Below are 22,474 nucleotides of genomic sequence, written 5' to 3'. Positions count from 1 at the left end.
ATTTAATTTCCTTATATCCTCATCAATACTTGGTATATATAATTACAACTTTCTTTTTGGGTCCAATTTGAACTTCCATCTGTGTGTGCTTGCTATTTACAGTTTTCTTTTATAAAGAGTCTGTTTCGGACCTCTGCCTAATTTTAACTGGTGTGTTTGTCATTTTCACAGTGATCAGTAATAGTGCTCTCTATATTAATATATTATAATGATTGTAAACTTTTTTTCCTATTATGCAATTTGCCTTCTAATTTAGTTGATGATGTATTTTTCTAGTATACTAAAATTTTTTATATTTTATGAAGTCAAATTTATCAATCTTTTCCTTTATGACTTCTAACTTTTTTGTTATGCTTACAAACATTTTCCTGCTACTATATTAAAAAAATAAATAAGAGAGAAAAGTAGGGCTAGTGGTAAGAAAACGTAAGAAACACAATCTCAGTGAAAAATCCACCACTCAGTAAGGCCTCGTCACAGTCTAGTCCCCAGCTATGAACATACACAATTTCAACAGGTAATTAAGTAGAGACAATCTGTCACCCACTTCTGTTGGTTACCCACTGTGTAAAGCATGCCTTACATTTGTACAGAGTATGCTGCAAATGTACAAAAAGACACAATCCCTATGGAATGGAATTTGGCAACCTAGAAAAAATTCAAATGCATTTACCCTCTTCACTAAGCAATGCCATTTCTGGAACTTCATCCTGCAGACAAAACAGTACTTACATGCAGACAATACATGTTTATTTAGGCACAATAATAGTTAATATTTATTCAGCTCTTACTATTGTCAGGCACTGTTCTAATCATTGTATGATATTAACTCACTGCAATATAGTTTGTAATAGCAAAAGCTTGGAAATGACCCAAGTTCCATTAGTAAGGGAACTGGCTAAATAAAGTATGGTACATCCAGACAATGGAAGATAATGAAGCTGTACTGATGTGAAAACGTACTGACAGGCCTCAAAGACATGCTGTTAAGTGAAGCGAGAGCAAGACGCAGAGTGGGGCATAAGGTGTGCTACCTTTGCTGCACTAAAACACACTGGAAGGATACAATAGAAATGAACAGAAGTGGGAAACTGAAAGAAGGGGAGGTGAAAGGAGTAGAGAGTGACAGAGGTGGAAACAAGATTCCCCTTTGTATACTTTTTTGTATTTTGATTTTGGAACAATGTAATTTTATTATTTATTAAAAGAATTATACCTTAGAAAGCAAAATAAAACAAAACACACACAGGGATCTGTAGGGAGCTTAGACTTCAAAATGCAATTTTAGGGCTTCCCTGGTGGCGCAGTGGTTGAGAGTCCGCCTGCCGATGCAGGGGACACGGGTTCGTTCCCCGGTCCAGAAGAATCCCACATGCCGCGGAGCGGCTGGGCCCGTGAGCCATGGCCGCTGAGCCTGCGCGTCCGGAGCCTGTGCTCCGCAACGGGAGAGGCCACAACAGTGAGAGGCCCGCGTACCGCAAAAAAAAAATGCAATTTTACATCCACTATCCTTGTTTTGATTTTAACCCTCACAGCAACACTACGAGGCAGGCGGGGTTGGTATGAGCTGTTTAAAGTCACATAGGCCAATAAGTAAGTAAAGCCCAAACTCAAATCCACGTCTTAACTTCAAATTTGGTCTTTTCCATGGGGCTCAGCTTCCGCACTCAGGGGGCCAAAGAGAGTGGCAGGTAGTTATGACTTTGGCCGACAGATAACTGCTTAATCTAGCTCCTCATCTAGGCACTGTCTGGAATCGGGTCCCATCTGCTCAGACACCCCACATCAAGAGCCATGAGCCCAGGTTTTGCGGGGTCCATTTATGAGGTATTTTGTATCTTTAAATCAAAGAGATGTCATGTGTTCTAAGTGCATTTATTTAGAAGGCTGGAGAACAGGATGGGCTGGACGTTTTTCAAAAAGAAACAAACCTACTACTTAAGAGACAGATATCTGGACAGTGATCTGAGGAGAAGCTTCTTTTTCCTCCAGAGTAAAACACAAACGTCTGGTGTATAGTTCAGGTTCCTGAACCTTTTGCTGATAAGAGAAGGGCTACTCTTACAGCTGGATATTACCTGTAGCCTCTTTCAGAAACAAAGGCTACAGAAGATTCTGCTTCCCTGGTAAGAAGGCAGAGTGGAAAAATGTGGTTGGGAAAGAGGGTTGTTTTGGTTTGTGGGTTGCATTTTTTTAAACCATCAAACCACAGCAAAGTTCAGTCTGCAGAAGTGCACACTTCCTGAGGAAGTGCCCTCTGCTAAGGGGTCCAGAAGAGGCCTGTCCACCTCTGGGCTGAGGAGAGAAGGCAGCACACCAACCAGTCTGATTTTTTGTTTCCCTGGACTGTGAGCATGATCCAGGCAAGTCTGAGATCACACAAAATCCTGCCAGGGTCTCTGATGTTGGACAGGAGGAGAAAACACATCTTTAGGTGTCATCCAAGGGTTGTTTCCTCATCCAAACTCAATGACTTCTCTCTAACCCCAAACATCATTACTCCTATTTGTTTCAGGCAAAGCCTGCTTTCTGATCATTCCTTAAAAGCTCCATTGATGGCAGGCCTCATTATTTCTTGGCTCCAGGCCTCGGACTGGCCTGAAGCATGCTCCACAGGTCAAGAGCAATGCTTCTCAGCTCCCCTTTCCTTGGCCTTCCACTTCGCTTCCCAAAAGAGCCACAACCCTAACATCTTTCCTAAAACTCTGCTCACCTTTGAAGAATCACTAAGGAGCCTTCCCTGTTCCAATCACTCACCATCTCTCTTGTAGTTTACCCCCTTTATTATTTTGCACTTATAATTATAAAAGCAATTTGTTTTTATAATAAATTGCTCTTATAATAAATTGCAAACACCATACAGAACAAGATCTACAGCCTCAATGGCCCCAGCTCAATTCCTGGCCTCCCCACTCCCTGTACCTAGCATTTGAAAGACTCAAGTACAAAATGCTCCTGCTGTGGCATTTATAGCACCGTTGGGCTTCTACCCTCACCCCTCCTAAAGTTTCCAAAACCTGCCTTAAAGTCCAATCCCAAAGCCTCTCCCACTGACTCATTTTCTGGCTGCCCTGCTGCAGCAGCATTTACCACCAAGTTCTCCCTGACATCACCTAGTTCCATGACTTCTCCCTAACCCTTCACCCATTTCAACAACCTCAGCTTCAATGTCTTTCTATTGTCTCCCCACTGAGGGGGCTCTACCCGGTTCCTCCTCTTTTGCTGTCATCTGCTTTCTTGGAGAAACCATCCCTTCTCTTGCTTTCCTTGGTCCACTTATCCTATATCTTACAGTCTGAGGAGTACACCACGAATGCCACTTTTGTCCTATCACAGCCCTCTTCAAATCCCCTTCCATGTCTCAGGTGAGTAAGTATAAATTCCTCTGAGGGTCAGAGACATTCGTTCCACCATGGTCTGTGCACGGTTCCCTGCATCCCATCAGTAAATGTGAGGTGATGCTATTGCTAATGGGTTTTCCTGGGTACTAGGTTTATTCGCCTCCACTGCTTTCTTTCATGCAACTAAGCCCACATGACAAGTCATCCATCCAGTAAACTGGTATGTAGTCCAGTGGTCACACGAGGGTCTTGAATTCTTAGAGACCTGATGCGAGAACCATGCGCAAGTTAAGACAGCCCTCTCCCAGAGGGAAAGATTAAGGAGCCTTATGTTCTCTCTCTCCTGCTCCCACCTGTCTACAGGTAACATTAACAAAAGTAACAACAATAGCTAATATTTTCATGCACTCCTTATATGCCTGGCACGGTTCTCACAACAACCCTATGAGGTAGGTACAATTATTAACCCCATTTTACAGATCAGAAAACTAAGGCTTATAAAGGTTAAATACCATGACTAAGGCTACAGAGCCAATAGGAGGGACTGCCAGGATGTGTTCCCAGGCATCTGGTGCCAGGTTCTGTGCTTAACCTCTATCCTCCTCAAAGCAATACAAACACACCTGGGAGACAATCTGGTGAAAATGACAGATCCTCTCTATAGGAGAAAGCAAATACACACACACAAATCTGTATTAAATGTGAAGAGATTTCTCCCTGAAACCAATGCCTGCTTGCAGGTTAGGAGAAGCCTCTGTTAAACAGTTTGTCCCCCTCTCACAAATGGTAGCCCTCTGCTAGTCACACACTTTGATAAGGAAGCAACGGTTAATCTTCCTCTGTTCCACTCACATGAACTATTTTTTAGCTTGAGTCATGCAGGTTCGTTGGTGAATGGAGATGGAGGATGAGGAGTCCCTCTGAAAGAACTCAGATACCCGAATCTGATAGTAGCAGCGCTTTCTCCAAGCCTGGAGAGACATGAAAACCCTGAGGTGACAAAACAAATTTGTATCTTGCTCTTTTACAGGAAATCAGAAGCATCCACTTTTAGCTCATATAATTTTCTCTTATTTCTGCAAATCCAGCTCAATATTGTCTATAATTTATATTATCTGTGCTAGAGATCCACTGAATCTCAAACTGATCTGCAAATAACTGGTTATCTTTCATAGGTAATATACATTTTTAGGGAAGCTGCCTGTGTCACATTAAGAAATCTGAATTCCAATTCTCTCTCTGACACTGGGCAACCTGAACAAGTCAAAACCTCTCAGCATGTTTTCATTTTTTCACATCAAACATGGGTGTTCATATCCTGAGTTACTCTACATGATGCTGTGAGGAAAAAAAATACAAATACATTAGCAAATGTTGAATTCTTATGAAGCAAGATGTTATGAACTCTATGTCCTGAGTACCTCTGACAGAAATATGGAATATTCATTGAACTTTTTAGAGTTATATAACAGTATACAGTTTGATGGCTACATATAAACTATAGGGCCTCACAAGGAAATAGTCATTATCCGTGTTACTGATAGAGAAATGTGAAACCATAAGGAGACAAATGACTGCCCAGGATCTATAATCAAGAAAGTAGTAACTGTCTCTCTTGGTTCCACCATATAACGTTATATGAAGGATAGGATGAATTTTGTGCCTAGCTTTGGACATACTGTTCCCAAAATCACATGGTGAGGCAATTTAAAGGCCATACTTTCGGTTTTTAGAAAGCAGCAGAAGTCCAGATGTAATGTGAATCAGCCACATAAATTTCTTTCCAGATTAATCTCTAACGTGCCAAAGCCTCTTTAACTGAAATCATCAAGAGACTCCCTTTTATGAGGAAGTCTGGAAATTTTACTAAAATGAAATCAGGAACAGAAAGGCTTATTTGTAAGGAAAGATGAAGAATGTGAGTTAAAAACAACTTCAAGGGCTTCCCTGGTGGTGCAGTGGTTGAGAGTCCGCCTGCCGATGCAGGGGACACGGGTTCATGCCCCGGTCCGGGAGGATCCCACATGCTGCGGAGCGGCTAGACCTGTGAGCCATGGCCGCTGAGCCTGCGCGTCCAGAGCTTGTGCTCCGCAACAGGAGAGGTCACAACAGTGAGAGGCCCACACACCGCAAAAAAAAACAACAACAACTTCAAAGTTGAAGTTGAAAGGCACAAAAGCAATCTGAAAAATGAAAACTAATCTTGGTTCAAAATGAAAATGTAGAGAAACAAATTTTTAAAAGACAAAGATTTTCCTTCAATGACCATTGCAGAGTTAGAAAATAATATTCCTCCTAACCTTACTAAAAAGTTGTATTATTCATCATATTAAGAAACTAGACTACAAGCATTAAGAACTACGTTATGATAATTCTACCTTCAGAGCTCTAATGTATCAGACTTTAGAACTGGAATATCATCTCATGACTAAGTGAACCAATCATAAGAAGAAGTTCCATAATAAGACTGGTTCATTAGGGAGACCATCCAAGAATTTAATTTATTGAGTATCAACACTTTTGTTATATGCATGGCAGAATGTTGATAACTATTGAAGCTGGGTTATGGGCACATGGGGACTTCTTAATACTATTCTGTTTATATATGCTTGAAATTGTCCATGATAAAAATTAAAAAAAAAAACAGAAACAAAAACAAAGAACCATGTTATAAAGCAGCATGGACAAAATAATCCTGGGAAATTTTTGGTGGTTACATACAGTTTTTCACTTGCCTAACTCACGATGTGCTAACTCTGGACACAAACCACTCACAAGATGCTCCATCCTCCCCTCCTTGTTCAGATTCCCAGACATAAACGGTGCTCTAAGAGCCCTTTCTCCTGACAGCAGACATTTACTCGTCTCCAGATACTTTATACAAGTTTTATGTCCCCGTAGCCACTAGTTTCTGGTCACCAAGATCATAAATTGATCTGGTATGTCCATGAGCAGACTAGATGTTAGTAGAACAGAGAAGCTTGGAGGAAGCACAGTTAGTGGTTAAGAAAACAGGCTCTAATGTCAGACTGAATTATAATTCTGGCTCTACCACTTTTTAGTGAGATGACCTGTAGGTCACTTTGGCTTAAAGATTATGCTCTTCTCAGATGAATTTCTGACTAAGAGTAAGAAGCACCAAAGGTTATCACCCCTATTTTAAATTTTTAAACATTTTACAAACTACTTGATTCTAACAAGCCTATCAACTTTTCAAAATGAAAGACAATGTAACAAGTCCCAAGGTCTGTTCCCTCATTTAACTATGAAATCCATTTCTAATATGATCCATAAACACAGTCAAGTACTCCAAGAAGTGGGGGAAAAAAGAAAGCCACGTTGGTTGTACACCATCTTAGATATGTATCCAATTTTCAGTCCATCTGACTAAGAACACTAGAATTCTAGAATATTAGAATACTTCGCCAATATGAAGTAAACCAATGGCTTCAATAAGATAAGAATTAATTTCTCCCTTTATGTGTCTAGTGGTCAGAGGTAATATTTGTCCCCTTTGGGAAACAGTCAGGTTATCTGATTTTTTTTTTTTTTTTTTTTTTTTTTTTTTTTTTTTTTTTTTTGCAGGTTATCTGATTTAATTAGTAGTCTCATGACCAATGGGAAAGGCCAAAGCCAGAACTGGGCAGAAGGAAAAGGCAGCCTGCCCAGGTATCTCTGCTCTGTTCACCTCCAGCTTGTAGTATTATCAACATCGCTTTTTGAGAAACCATCAATCTTAACAAGCAGAAACCCCATAGAGAACAGTAACAAACTGTTAACGATGTTATCTACAGAAACAAAATCCTAGCAATGCTGTTCAAGGTTGTCCTGTCTCCTGAAAGAGCATCAAAGAGGTTCTGTCTCAGCCATGGCAGCCAATGCCCACCAGGATGACAGAAGGGAGGGCCCTGCTGGGGTAAACACACATCACCAGCATAATAACATACTACGTATTCTCCTAAGGTCAGGCCAAGTGTGCCAATTAAATTAGATCATGTTTTCTTTCCTTCCTTCCTGTTAAGTCAGAAAGAACATTACCAAGAAACACATGAGAATAATTTATTTTGGCTTTGAATGAACTATTCACTACCCCCACTCAGTTCAATTTATCTTTTGGCTCTCTACGGAAATGCTTTACTCTGTATAATCTCAGGCATTTCAGTTATTCAAGAACAACAAAAAAGTTAGTTTAGTCTTAACTAGACAGCTGCAGGTTTCACTAGGAAGGATTACAGGCAGACCACAGGGATCAAGACCCCAGTTCTTGGGAGGAAGTGAGAGAGTGGCATGGACATATATACACTACCAAATGTAAAACAGATAGCTAGTGGGAAGCAGCCACATAGCACAGGGAGATCAGCTCAGGGCTCTGTGACCACCTAGAGGGGTGGGATAGGGAGGGTGGGAGGGAGACACAAGAGGGAGGAGATATGGGGATATATATATATGCATAGCTGATTCACTTTGTTATAAAGCAGAAACTAACACACCATTGTAAAGCAATTATACTCCAATAAAGATGTTAAAAAAAAAACCCAAAAAACTAAGAAGGGAGTTTCATTGTCATTAAAGTAAATTTTAAGAAGTAAAATGGTGATATAATGCAAATATAAAATGAACACGTGTTAAAGATTTTATTCAACTCACTACAAGAGTGAACCAGTAAGATAACACAATCAGTTCAAAGAGCCAAAGGACATTTGAAAATGTGTGTGTGATATAATTAGGTGTGCTTTATAATATAAATTATAAAATTCATATAATTATGTAAATAATTAAATGTTAGACTTCTGGGTTGGAAGCAAAACTGGTTAATGTTTTATAGTGCAATAAGCTATAACCTTTGAAACAAACCATAAGCTATAACCTTTGAAACAAACAAACCATAACTTTAGTCCTTTTCCTAGACACTAATCTTTATAATGACAAACCATTTACAGGGACCAAATGAGACCAAAAATGAAACAGAAGCTACAGAGTTTCATCTGAAACAATAGCTTATGTTTTAAAATGTTACAAACACCAAATCCTTCCAATTCAAGACAAGCTTTTCCTTTGTATCCACTTCTTAACCATCATCAACGGATATAACTGAATTCTGAGTTGTTTGTTTTTAATCTTTTTGCTAGTTTCCTTACACCCACCTCTACCTGATCCCAATGTTTTTGTGTCTTAAAATGAATTTATCTTATAAGAAATCACCAATTAAAAAATATGTTGCACTTTAATTCATAATAGTTAATTTAGCAAGTGCCCCATCATCGCAGAACAATAACAGAAATCACAGATGGGGGACATGCAACTACCTGATGATGAACAGATACGCACCAATAGCGCTGATATTCGTTTACATATAATCACTGAGCTGCTGAGTTTCACAGCAGATTCCAGGGATAGTTAGCCAAAATCCACCAATGAGCATTTCATGGGGAGATGAAAAGACTTGGAATGACAGATTAAATGGCCTCTAGGTGTTGGCATCACCTACTAGCCTGTGCCACTCAATCGCAGCATACTCAAGTCTTGTCAAGGCTCTTCTAAGACAGTAGTTTTCAAATATAAACAACTGAAGCCCCACCTGCTCACTTCCAAACCTCCACCTTTTACCTGTGGAAATCTTAGAGCTCTAAAGAACTTAGCTGGAAAATCACTTAAACAAAGAGGGAAGCAACAGGTAAAGAGTTGCTGAGATCACTATTTTTTTTTTCTTTCACTTTGTTTTACTTTTTTTAAAGAAAATTTCTGGCTGATTGCTGTTTGGGTGAGATAGCTTAAGTCTGATTCCAAGTGTCTGGGTAATCTCACTGGATTCCCTACCTATTTCCTTCCAGTCTTCTAACTAGTCTAGAGCGCTGTGGTTAATGTATCCTTCCTAGCCAGAATCCACTGGCTAAAAGTAAGAAGTATGGACTCTGGGAAACAGCTGCTACAAGATGTGACCAGCACATAACACACAGGCAAATACATGCTGACATGCATAATATTCTCTGGTAGTTGCCACTTTTTGGTTTGAAACTCTACAAATTAAAGCATAACAACACCTTAAAAGGCTTTTATCTACTGAATCTACTATGAAAAATAGTCTTAAGAAATATGGTCTCTAAGATTTGCAAGAATATACCCTAAACAGTTAATCAATGGTGATTGCTGGGTAGCAGGATTATTAGAGACTTTTTTCCCCTCTTTTGGCTTATCTGTAGTTTTTATTTTTCTACAATTCATATATTACTTGTGGTTTTTCTTTAAGCCTAATTACTATAATTTACTTATGACTTCTGCCTGCGTTTTGTCAGAATAAAACCGTCTAAATGGTAACCACGGCATTCTTTCCCTCTTTAGACTTCACAACTTCTCATGAGTCTCCAATACATGCCTAAAGTTTCTTGCCAATCCCATTCTCCCACTAGAAAGCTTCTGATTTTCTAGAGTTAGTGCAGTAAATGAAAATGCACCTAACTCCATACAGCAAGTGTCCTGGCAAAGGGCACTCAAACTTCTTACTGGCCAAGTGATTCTGGTACAAAGGTCTACTAGGGTCAGCACGGTTTGGAACAAATGCCAGCACATACTGATCTCAGAGCCAACCAGGGAGTTCAGGCCTACCACGTTGGTCATAGGGATCCTGGGAGCACACTAGATCCTCAGATTTTTCTCCAGAATAGTCTAGCTAATAATCTAGCTAATGGGACCAATTACTGAAAAATAAAAATGATCCACACTAGGGCAGCTTTTTCTTCACATTAGGAGGCAGAGAGTAGAGCCGACCTAGGCACTCTGAGTTAGTATTTTACCAGATTAAGCTTACCTTTGTGGCCATGGTCTTCACCCCACGAATTTTCCACTCTCCATTTCATGAAAGCACCCTCCTGATCATCCTGCAAAAGAGTGGATGACAGTGTGTAGTCTGAAAGTAGATCCGTCCTGATGAGGTGTCATGTAATTTTAGCTCTTATTCAGCCACTCAGAAGAAAGAGCCTTCTCTATACAGCAATGATATACATGACCAGGGTCGTATATCTTCCACTATAACCAAAGGGATACTCGAATAGCAGTGGAGTTTGAATCTCTTGGGGTGAAAATGCAATAAACCCAGCAAAGCGATAAATACTATTTTCTTTATATCCTATTGTATACAGAAAGTAAGCACAATAAAATACCTCTTGGCTAAGAAAAACAAAATATTAAATTACTGAAAGCAGTGAACACCATCTGAAGCCAGAGACCCTTGCTTTTAATTAATCAGCATTCTTTGCAGAAGTATCCCACTGTATTTATTTTAGAAATGATTCTAAGACCTGGTCAAGAGTTTAAAAAAGAAAACAAACACATTCTCATCAATACAGCCTACTTTTCTTTCTTAGGGGAACTGAGTAATGACACTCACCAATGTGTTCTTTTATTGATTCAGTTACACAAATATTGAATTTAATACAATAGAGACTGAATGGCAAACCAAACACTATTTTCATAAAACAAAACCCAGGCAGTTCCGTTCCTTCTATCTTCATTAATAAAATAAGCTCAATTTTCATCTTCTTAAAGGGACAACGATACTCATCATGATAACTTTCATTTATAGTCTTTATTACAGTGAAACAGAGAGGGATAAGAAGCCTGCACTTGGGAAAAGACTGTTCTCTCTCATGTTTACCCAGGGCATTAGCCGATGTCAAAACAACTTAAATCTCGGTAGCATGAGAAGAGAGCTGGCTCCTGAATTATCTCCTAATGATTTAATCTGTCAACTCCCACCTGCATAAAACTGCACGAGTCCCATCTACATGGGATTTGATTTTACTCCTGACAGTTTTCTTGAATCTCAGTAATTTTCAGTCTCAGAAATAGCCAACAATCAAACTCACAAGTTTCAAACACCCTTATCTGTACTACCTACCCCTTAATCTTAGCCCCAGGTACCTTTAAAACCACATCAATAAACTATACATTCTGGGGCTAGCTTATTAAATGTTTTGGTTTTCTATTCCCTGCATTATAGTCCATCTTTACTTTCCTTTTAAATATAACTGTTAGAATCTATATCACCTAAAGTCATTTATTATAGTAAGTTTGAAAATGTTTCTTCTTTCCTTTGCCAATGAATTCCTGCATGACCTAGATCAAGCCATGTCATCTACAAATATAGAATAATATCTGGACCTCCCTCAGAGGGATTCCAAGAAACCAGAAACAAGAAAGAATATCCCAGAATACTTACTAGCATTTATCTCTGCATTATCATTCAAATGCAGTGCAAACTAGTTTTGTAGTGGTCAAAAACTCAAAGTAGAAGGAAGAGAAAAATCTCAATATAAAATTCCAGTTATGATAGTATCGATTCTGCTTTATAATATTTACAGGTAATGTAGCTCCATTTCCCAGAGGGGAAACAAAAGCATATTAATAAACCATGCCAATGAAAGAATGGAAGTTCCAGAGAAAATGACATGGAGTATGTATGATTTTATTTCTGAAAAACAGGAATACTCTATAATAGAGATGGAAAATGATAAAACCCAAAACTCTCTTGGAAATTACAAGGTTTTTAGTTTGTTTTCCTTTTTAATAATCCTCTGAATAGTTTAAAAGTTTAACTTTAAGGAGCTTTAGTTATAAATCCACTGAATTTTACAATATAGGGGGTCCAAACATAAATATGAACAACTTAATATTTTATTCTAAGTATTTTAGTAGTATTTTATTCTAGTTTATTTACTATAGCATTTTATTTCATTATTTACAGTATTTTATGAGAAGTTCCTTCTAATATTTTGTTTCTAAGGTCAAGGTAGTTATTCTGTGACTTTCTTTCCAATTAGGCTAGGAAAAGAACACTTTTGCTTGCAGTGGTAAAGAACTAAAGTATTTTGAAGTCTTCTCTTCTTTATGATCCCTGAGCACAGGAGTAAATATCTATTCTACAGCTTAGAAATGGGGAGGCTTATTTGTGAAATAAAACTGCAGTTGTTGTTTCCAACACTGTGTCTTAGAAACAGTGATATTATTAGTCAGAGTATTTCATAGGAAATTCAACATACTTTTTACATCCAATTTCCTGAAGCTCTGCATAAATCCAGTAATGGGCATGGAGTCTACAAATTACTGTTATTGACATTTTACTGCAGAAGAATCTGAATGACAAATGAAAGGATGGTGAGTCTGAACATAAGTCATCAAGATATGAACACTTTCAGGGCACATTTTAATTCTTGATTAAACTGAAGTTATCCTCTCCCAAGTTCCCTTGCTGACCTCTTTTCACACCAAGAATTTCCAAAGTTACAGAAAAGCAGTTACTTCCTTACTCCCTGCTGACACAAATTCTGCTCCTCATGGAAAGTTTCTATTTTTATTACTTCTGAGCATCCAGCCAAACCCCAAGTGAGGCAGGTACAATGTCTTGCTAACTTTTAAAAGAAATCATATACACTATGAAGAAGCTCTGCTGGAATAAACGGTCTGCAGGAGCATGTAGATCCATCTATGCAAACACTGGAGTGGGCACGCTGAGGGTCATACCTTTTCTGAGACGGCAGTGAAGGTCATGGCGTGGGTCATAAGTGACTCACCAAAAGTCAGCCTCTCAGCTTTATTCATGTTCTTCATGGAGACACCAAACACTAACTCATGGTCATAGCTGTAAAAGAGAACAATAGCACAGAATATACAGAGTACAGTCATGGGGGATAATTGGCTTCTGGTTGTAAAAGGATCATAGAAGAACCTGAAGGGGCTTTGCAGCTCCAGATATATCTGGGCTGTAGCTCTTTAGAGAACGTGGTACATGCAAAATTTAGTCTCTCAATGGGATTCCATTCTCTCTGTGTCGCAAGAGTACTCAGAAAAATACAAAGTTATTAAACATAAATTCCCCAAATCAAAAAGTTGACAAGATAAGCTTGCATTGTCATTTTGGCAAGAAAACTTAAAAGTTTCTGAAGTAATTTCTTTCAAAAATGGTCTCTTTTGAGCCGGCAGAAGCACTCAGTTTCTGAATTCATTTAGACCACTGCTAACTGTGAAATTTAAATAAATAGTGTCAAAATATTGGAGAATATTTTCAAAGTTTAAAAAAACCTCATGAATTCTCTCTTTTAGCAGATTTCCTTTCTCCTGTTGTTAACTGTCAAGATATTTACTCAATTTCCTACAAGCAATAATTACTTACAAGTAACACTAAAGTGATATATTTTAACAGTCAAGGAATTTGAATGATTCAGTTCACAAATCAATCTTCATTGTCATAAACAACCAGGAGGAATGCTTTAAAGTATGTATGCATATTAGTCCTAGTTGTCATAAAGACAAAATACATAAGGTATCAAAGCAATAGAAGTAGTTAAGAAGGCTCAAATAGCAAACAAGAGATCTGGAAAACCTTTCGTTATATCCCCAAATGCACTAAGCAGATTTACACAGTAATCAATTACTATTATTTTTATAACCTTTTGTAATCCAACTTTCTTTTTTTTTTTTTTTTTTTTTTGGCTGCGTTGGGTTTTCATTGCTGCGTGCAGGCTTTCTTTAGTTGTGGCAAGCTGGGGGCTACTCTTCGTTGTGGTGCGTGGGCTTTTCATTGCAGTGGCTTCTCTTGTTGCGGAGCACGGGCTCTAGGCACGTGGACTTCGGCAGTTGTGGCGCACGGGCTTAGTTGCTCTGTGGCATGTGGGATCTTCCCGGACCAGGGATCGAACCTGTGTCCCTGGCATTGGCAGGCAGATTCTTAACCACTGTGCCACTAGGGAAGTCCCAGTAATCCAACTTTTAAGCTGCCTTTTTTTAAAAAAAAAATTATTTATTTGGCTGCACCGGGTCTTAGTTGCGGCACACAGGATCTTCATTGCCGCATGTAGGATCTTTAGTTGCAGCATGTGGGATCTTTTAGTTGCATCATGTGAACTCTTAGCTGCAGCATGTGGGATATAGTTCTCTGACCAGGGATTGAACCCGGGTCCCCTGTATTGGGAACGTGGAGCCTTAGCCACTGGACCACCCATGGAAGTCCCTTAAGTTGTCTTTTAAAAAGTAATTATTGTACAAAAATAAAGACAAAAAGTATGTGTTATCTTTGATAAATACTTGGTATCAAATACTTGGCATCACATTATTATGTCTTTTACAATATTACTTTGAGTGTTATTCTTTTTAAATCAAAAAAAATTTTTTTAAGTGTCTTTCTCATGTAGGATGACTTTTTAGGAACGTCCAACAATTTCAACTCAGATATGAAGTATGATCTTGACTTCCCAGGTTACAGCATATAAATATGTGGAGTTTCTGCTATGAATCCTCAAACTCTACAAAATAGAAAGAAATAGACCCACCCTCAGGCCAATCTTAATCTTTGAGTGAACCTGAGCTGAGTCACTTCATACCAAGAGTGCACTCCAACAGTCACAACCCACAAATGATTTTCTATTTTAAATTTCTTGCACTCACACATTCATGTCACTGAGGCCCAACTTGCCATTGAAGTGTTTTCCAACATCACAGCCAAACCATACAGCCTAGAAATAGAGGAAAGAAGAAGAAAGAAGTCAACATAAGTTCTTCCTATTACACCAAAGAAGTTGGAAGAAGGGTTTTAACGCCTATGCAGAAGACAAAGAAACAATACCAACCTCTCCATCTTTGATGGAGGCAGCAACCATCTTTTTCAATAAGTCAATGGGCTGGTTGTTATATAGAGTTTTCCTCCCTCCAACCATGTTGCTTAAGTAGTCCACCGTGTAAAGTTTGCTGTACTTGTGGTGGGGCCGAGGGTCATTCACTAAACAAATCTATTGAGATCAAGAACATGTTGATTAGAGCATAAAACCAGGAGTGTCAAGCAAGATACAGACCTCTCCTTTAAGTTCATATATTTGTATCAAGCTTAGCGCCTCTGCCTACAAGAACAAGCATTACACATTGTTAAATGAGAAACAAAAGGTGGCAAGGTCATGTGAGAGAGGTCCCTGTATATTCTAATTAGTATAAGGGACATATTTGGGAGTTGCAACAACCTGTATTTCCTACTGGCAGGAATCACCCCAAAACTAATTCTGCAGAACTGTGTGCACTGAGTAAGGCAAGTTGGCAATTCACGAGTCCATCACTACAAAACCTCCGCTCTCAAGTTACCAGAAAGGCTCAACATCTGGCAGTACCACAACTGAGTTGGGACTCCAATCATAATAACAACGCCATGTGCTTTTAAGACAGTCAAGATGCCAAAGAAGAAGGCTCTAGTCATCTTGCTAGGCAGGTGGAGAAGCCCTGAAGTGAGCAGGAAAAACTAGGATGGGACACTGCTCCTTTCCGCAAGAGAGTCCCGAGAGGGGCCCACAGTAGAGTGATGCTCTGAACCCATGGTAAGAAACTCCCAATATACTTTTATTGTCTTCGCACCTGAGAATGACTCAGGGCCCAAATCAGGGGAGCTTATGAGAATTAAACTGACTGCTGGCTCATAGTCAGAAAAGTCTCTGATGAGGAGCACTGGGGATCCTAATATGATCAACTGAATTGGTACATAAAATGCCTCAGAGGAAGGAGGAAAGATTTTGTTTAGTGTCTAGTTTGACGACCATGCATGGTAACCCAGGAATCGTGTATTCTTTCTTGTAGTCAACAGGCATTTGAAAGTAAACAGCCAGGGCTTCCCTGGTGGCACAGTGGTTGGGAGTCCGCCTGCCGATGCTGCCGATGCAGGGGACACGGGTTCGTGCCCCGGTCCGGGGGGATCCCGCGTGCCGTGGAGCGGCTGGGCCCGTGGGCCATGGCCACTGGGCCTGCACGTCCGGAGCCTGTGCTCCATGGCAGGTGGGGGGCCGCGGCGGTGAGGGGCCCGCGTGCACGAAAAAAAAAGAAAAAAAAAGAGAAAGTAAACAGCCAGTGGCTGCCAGTGCCAGTCTCCAACCTTATCTTCCATATTGAAGAGTGGCTTGACATGTTCCTTGTAAAACTTCAAGGGTGTTATGGGGCCAATCTTCTGATAGTTTTTATCTTTGTCTCGATACTCCCAGGTAAACGTCTCTGGTGGATTACCCAAACAGATGCACACCACTCTGAATATCTGGAAAAAAGGAGGACAGATGAGTGATGGCTAGGGGGAAGCAGTATTTTTTACCTCTTCATTTTCTTCTAGCTTGGGAAACACAAGAAATCAGTGGCTAAATTCAAGCCAGAAATTTCACAGGAAATCTAATATTGCTCCAAAAATTGGAAGGTTGATGTCCAGGATTTGATATCAGCTAACTTCTGAGTTCTTAAATAAACACTGTGAACAATACAATTCTGAAATGTTAATATTTAGTGCTTAGTATTTGCCCTGCAAGTTAAACTTCCCTAGCCAAGAAGTCACTCACCACTGATACACAAGACCTGGGTTGCTGTTCTGCTGATTATATTTCAAGTGACAAACAATTACATACATTTTATAAATGGATTTCCTTCCTTTTATGTTTCTAGGTTTTGCTTTGATTGTGACAGGGGTCTCTACTCACAGAAAAGTCATTAACTTTTTGGTGGAGCTTAGATGACAATGTCTATTAAAATTATTATTAGAACAAGACTAAATTTAGTAGTAAGGTATGAGTTTTTGGGTTGTGAGATCTAAACATACTATCCAATGATGTCATAAAACCTTCAATTAGCATTATTACAATCCAAGGATATTTCAATATTTTATATTATTTTCATCTTATAGAAAGACAAAAATAGAAGTATAGAGACATTCCTTCCTCTTCTGTATCAAATTTGCTTTATCTTTTAAAAAATACACACTATGATCCGCTTCTTCTTTCTCCACCCCAGGCACCACCCTAATCCAATTTTATTACCTGTATTATTTGCTCCATACATTTGTATTGATATACTCCAATACAGTCAAAAGAAACGGATCCTGTATTTATTAAGTGTGACTATTTTGTGCTAGATACTATATATCTGCTAGGTTAACTTAATTCTCACAGAACTCTCTCAAGGCATAATTTCCCCTCCTTTTTCGTTTCTTCCCCCAAAAGAGATAGAAACTCAAAGAAACTAAGTAACCTACTTAAGATCACATAGCTAGTAACTGGCAGAACCATGGTCTAAACTGACGTCGCACACTGTCCCCCCCCCAAAAAAGTTTTGCTCCATTGGTACAGGTTTTAAAACAAAAAAGGGAACATTTATTGACTGTTTTCTGTGCTGTACTACAATCTTTAAATATCATATCTCTCAATCCTCTCAAAAAAAAAGGTAGGTATTATTCACATTTTACAGATAAGGAAACCAAGGCTCAGGGAAATAATTAGCTTGACTGAGGTCCTAAAGCCAATAAATCACAAAATTAGGATTTGAACCCAGGTCTGACCTCAGCACTATTTCTATAACACCATGAATTAAGCATTTGTCGTTTACTGTAACTTTCTCGGTTTCCTATAACCTGTCTCTTACAAAAGGTCATAAACTTCTCAAGGATAAGGACCAGGTCATGGATATTTTGTATCTCCTATAGCATCTAGCACTATATCTGACCTAGATATGATAACTGATGTGAACACTGTTCCACTCTCCACCACAGGATGAATAATTTCAGAAGTACCACCCTTTCTTCAAGTCACTTCCTTGCTGAAGATTCAATAATGCTTTCCTATAACAAATCTAAACCCCATGACCTGATCTATTTGTCTTCTTTTTTTTACTTCAGCATAACATACATTCAACAGTTATACAAAGTGCACTAATCTTACATACAAAACTCAGTTCAATTTTTTACATAGGTATACACCCATGTAACCACCATTCAAATCAATATACAGAATATTTCCAGGGTTCCAAAGGTTCCCTAGCTCCCTTCTAATCAATAACCACACCTTCCCCAAGGTAAGCATCATTCTGACTTATATAACCACTGATTAGTTTTGCCTGTTCTTTAATTTCATATAAATGGAATCACACAGCATATTCTCTGTTGTGTATGGCAACCTTTGTTGACATAATGCCTGTAAGATTCATTCATGGTGTTGTGGATATCACTAATTTGTCTTTATTGCTGTGTAAATATATTATAATTTATTCACTTGTGTTGGTGGACATTTGAGTTGTTTTCAGTGTAGGGTTATTTATAAAGCAGCTAAGAATATTTTTATCCAAACGGTTTTCCAGAGGCTTGAAGGAATTTCCATACTCTCCAGCAAAGGAAGAAAGTTCCAGTTCTAACAATACATTCTTGCCAAGCCTGGCACTGTATTTTTAATTTTAGCCATTTTGGTGGGTAAGTAATGGTATCCCCAATGTGGTTTTAGCTTGCATTTCTCTGATGAACATGGTTGGATTTTAAAGGCTCTCTGTAACTTCACCCAACCTTGTTTCCCATCATGAAGCCTGCTCACCCGTCAGGCCTGTCTATGTCTCTCCTTACTGTCCACTCAATGCACTCAGCTCGCTGTCACCTTCATAACTTTACTGTCTCTTCTGTTCCTCAAAACCCAATCCTACTCCCATGCTATAAACTCAGTGCAGGGAATTCCCTGGCGGTTCAGTGGTTAAGACTCCACACTTTCACTGCCGAGGGCCCGAGTTCAATCCCTGGTCAGAGGACAAGACTCCGCAAGCCATGTGGCACAGCCAAAAAAAAAAAAAAAAAAAAAAAAAAAGCTCAGTGCAGGATGACCCTTTTCCAGAAAGTTTTCACTAATTAAATTTTTGTCAGAAGTATTCAGAGAAGGGAGAAATTAGTGTGAGCTAGAAAAATTAACATTTGATTCCATAATGTCATTTGTGTTTCTCTGTCTCCCCTGCTAGACTTAATCTACCAGGGACAGAAACTAGACCTTAGACGTATCCCCACATTAAAAACAGTTTTCTTAAATTGAAAGTTCTTCTCCAGTGACTGGTGTAAAACTTAAATTTAGTTCAAACTGGGCAGACCCTAAAAGCAGAACAAAAGGGAAGGCTTAGAGAATAAAACAAAGCTATAGCCTGTAAGAAATAAACCTTTCCTTCCCCTCCTCTCCTTGGACCCCAACTCTGGAGAACTCTGCTGTCCTTAACCTGACAGATCCCACCCTCTTCCCTCACTTTACCCTCCACTCCCTTCAGAAATGTCGGCTCCTGCCTCTGCTCTAGAAAGAATCACCAGAGAATGATCTATGATGGCCTGATTTCTTAATATGCCCAACCCCACCACTTTCAGCCAGAAAGACCACTTAAGGAGCTTAGTTTTTGATACTCCTTAGCTGTACATTAGTAGTTGTTTTGAGCAGCCAGGACTTCTCCAGACTGACCTTTAGGTAAATTCAGTAGGTACCCCAGTCCCTATCTGGCTTTAGGGAACACATGTCCAAGATCCCCCAATTCTAAATCGGTATCCATATGTCATCATCAGCCACTGAAATTGTATTTATTTCTCTTCATCATCTCCAGTGCATTCATTCTAGGCCTCAAAAAGCCTTGGGACAGACTGGAACCTGATACCAAGGCTCAAACTTATTCTCTGAACCAAAGCTAGAAAACTAAACATAGGCCTGCCTATGACATTAGGCCTATAATTAAGGGTAAAAAGACTCTTAATTCATGTGTTATTTTGGAAGACAGAGCCTGACTCTACCATCTTAACAGAAACAGATTAACCTACAGATGAAGTTATGTTTGCCTTTCATTTTATGTTTTGTTTCCCAAGAGAGAATCTTCCTTTACTAGGATTTACTTTGTGTTTTATGAGCCTAAACAGCTGCTCCTTAAACCACCTCTTTTTTTTTTTTTTGCGGTACGTGGGCCTCTCACCGCTGTGGCCTCTCCCATTGCGGAGCACAGGCTCCGGACGCGCAGGCTCAGCGGCCATGGCTCACGAGCCCAGCCGCTCCGCGGCATGTGGGATCTTCCCGGACCGGGGCACGAACCCATGTCCCCTGCATCGGCAGGCGGACTCTCAACCACTGCACCACCAGGGAAGCCCCACCTCTCTTTTAATGTTGCATCATTCTCAGGTTGGTTTCTAGTACAGAAAAGCAGCAGCAGGTCATCACATTAGCAACTGTAATTGAGCTAATCTAGCCATGGATTAATGAGCTCTGTTTGGGATTCATAAGGACCAGAGAGTCATTTTGTATTTGCTCAGCACCAAGGCCACAAATGGCACCTTTCATCATGAGGACGCTGCCACTGGTAACTAAAGACAATGACAATGAAAGTATATAATCAGAACATGTTTAAATAAGGAAGGTTTTAAAGACTTAAATGGTGTGTATTTTCAACTAGTAAACGTTGTCACATGTGTATGAACATTTTATATGGGGTCATCTTGATTAATTCTCAGTCATCCAAGGGTGGTTTATCCAGTTCAGTTAGGCTCTGGCCAAAAAAAGGAGGCTAGGGCTAGGCCTAATGAAGATTTAAGACAACTAAGTGAATTTCTGTTTACTTTTAAACACATTCTAAATACAAATGAGTGTTTGACACTACAATTTACATATACCTCATTATGCATTTGACTCCCTATCTAAAGTAAAAAGTGTTAAATCATTCCTTCCTTCTCCCCAAAAATGCATTAAAGGAAACCTGCATTTTAGTTATCTAAATGAATTCTATGATTAATCTTTTTGGAATACAAATACTTATGCCCTACTGCATATGATTTATAAATCTGAATTTTTATCAGAGGTACACATAAGGCATGAGTGAGGATAAGGGTGATATCTCTTTCTCTTGGATTTTAGTAAAACTGTAATTTGAGACATGTTTCTTTGTTTACCATGACTATAATTATCCAAAGCCATTCAGATTCAAGTCAGTTTATAACACTTTGGAAGGAATATTTGGCTCCCAGTCAACTAACAATAGTTAAACAAGCTCTAATTTTTTAAAACTCTCCAAAGTATAGTCTCCAGGGTCCCTGATACTACATTTCTTGATAAGAGACTCTGCTGTTCTGAAATAATATTCCCGGTTCCCAAAGTATAAAGCTGGCACTGAGTTTTGGATATCTGAGTCTGCTCTCTGGTGGGCAACTTGGGAGTGTCACCTGCTTCTCACAAGATGCACTTGGTATTCAGGACAAAAATAGATGCTGGACACTGAACACAAGTCATTATGCAGAACTGAATACTGGTGAATAATAAAACCAGGAAAGGGAATGGAAAAAAGAAAAAGGACACAGAAAGCATGAAATACAGGACATAGGGAAAGAATGTGTGGGCCCCAATTTAAAGACAAATGATGTGGGATGGATTCAATTCCTATACCCATGGCTAAACTGGGAGACAGACATCAAGTGAGAGGAGGAAGGCAGGATGCAATAGTTGAGAGTCAGTCATGAATACTTAGAAGTGTGAGAGTTGAAAGCCAGCTACAGGCAGACGCAGAATGGAGGAAACCATAATAATTAGAAATGTTAGAATGGGAAGGTAGTGCAATGGTAACAACCAAGCTACTTGTAATGGAGCAAAATTGGTAAAGCTAAAAGATTTCAGTGCTTGGAACCACTGCAGAAGTGACAGAATATTAGAATCTTCATTTGTATTTACAATACTGTATTGCCTAGGAAAGTCTAAAGCACTGTAGAAATATTACTTACTTCTATTGTTATAAAAACGCAAAGCTACAGTGCCATTAAGAAATCACCTACTCTGACTTTTTAGTTTCACTGATGGAGAATTAGGCTCATAGGTAAAATGACCTATTGATCACAGAGTTGAATGACCGCAAGGACACAAAAGTGGTCAAAGAATATAGCTGAACTTTGAAGAAAGTTCAGTGCTAAGGGTAAATGAACCAGTTACAAGAGGGAAGGAGCAGAGACCTTAGTGACTGCTGATAATGCACAGAAAGGAGAGAGAAGACAGCTCTCTACTGCTTTCTGGTGGGGAATGAAAGAAAGGCAAGGATCTGTTTTAAAAACAAAAATCTTGGGGCCTCCCTGGTGGCGCAGTGGTTGAGAGTCCGCCTGCCGATGCAGGGGATACGGGTTCGTGCCCCGGTCTGGGAGGATCCCATATGCCGCGGAGCGGCTGGGCCCGTGAGCCATGGCCGCTGGGCCTGCGCGTCCGGAGCCTGTGCTCCGCAACGGGAGAGGCCACAACAGTGAGAGGCCCGCATACCGCAAAAAAGAAAAAAAAAAAAAAAATCTTACCTGTGCCTGCAGAAGCAGGCAGAGAAGGAGATACTTT

At 39.5% G+C, this 22,474-nt stretch overlaps 1 protein-coding gene across 4 annotated transcripts in view; it reads right to left on the bottom strand.

The window, feature by feature from the left end:
- Window positions 1–22,474, bottom strand: part of BLMH (bleomycin hydrolase) — a 43,311-nt gene that overhangs the window by 5,494 nt on the left and 15,343 nt on the right. For all 4 annotated transcript variants that reach the window (XM_060082254.1, XM_060082255.1, XM_060082256.1 and 1 more), the window contains exons 7-11: window positions 16,240–16,395; window positions 14,960–15,118; window positions 14,778–14,845; window positions 12,858–12,975; window positions 10,147–10,216 (exon numbers count right to left, since the gene is read on the bottom strand). In XM_060082254.1, coding sequence (XP_059938237.1) covers window positions 10,147–10,216; window positions 12,858–12,975; window positions 14,778–14,845; window positions 14,960–15,118; window positions 16,240–16,395 — 571 coding nt within the window. The remainder of the gene's footprint in view (window positions 1–10,146; window positions 10,217–12,857; window positions 12,976–14,777; window positions 14,846–14,959; window positions 15,119–16,239; window positions 16,396–22,474) is intronic.

This window comes from Mesoplodon densirostris, chromosome 18, assembly GCF_025265405.1.
Source record: "Mesoplodon densirostris isolate mMesDen1 chromosome 18, mMesDen1 primary haplotype, whole genome shotgun sequence".
Classification (NCBI taxonomy): Eukaryota; Metazoa; Chordata; class Mammalia; order Artiodactyla; family Ziphiidae; genus Mesoplodon; species Mesoplodon densirostris.
Note: the sequence above shows the minus strand (reverse complement) of the source record. Positions and strands in the feature narration are given on the sequence as shown.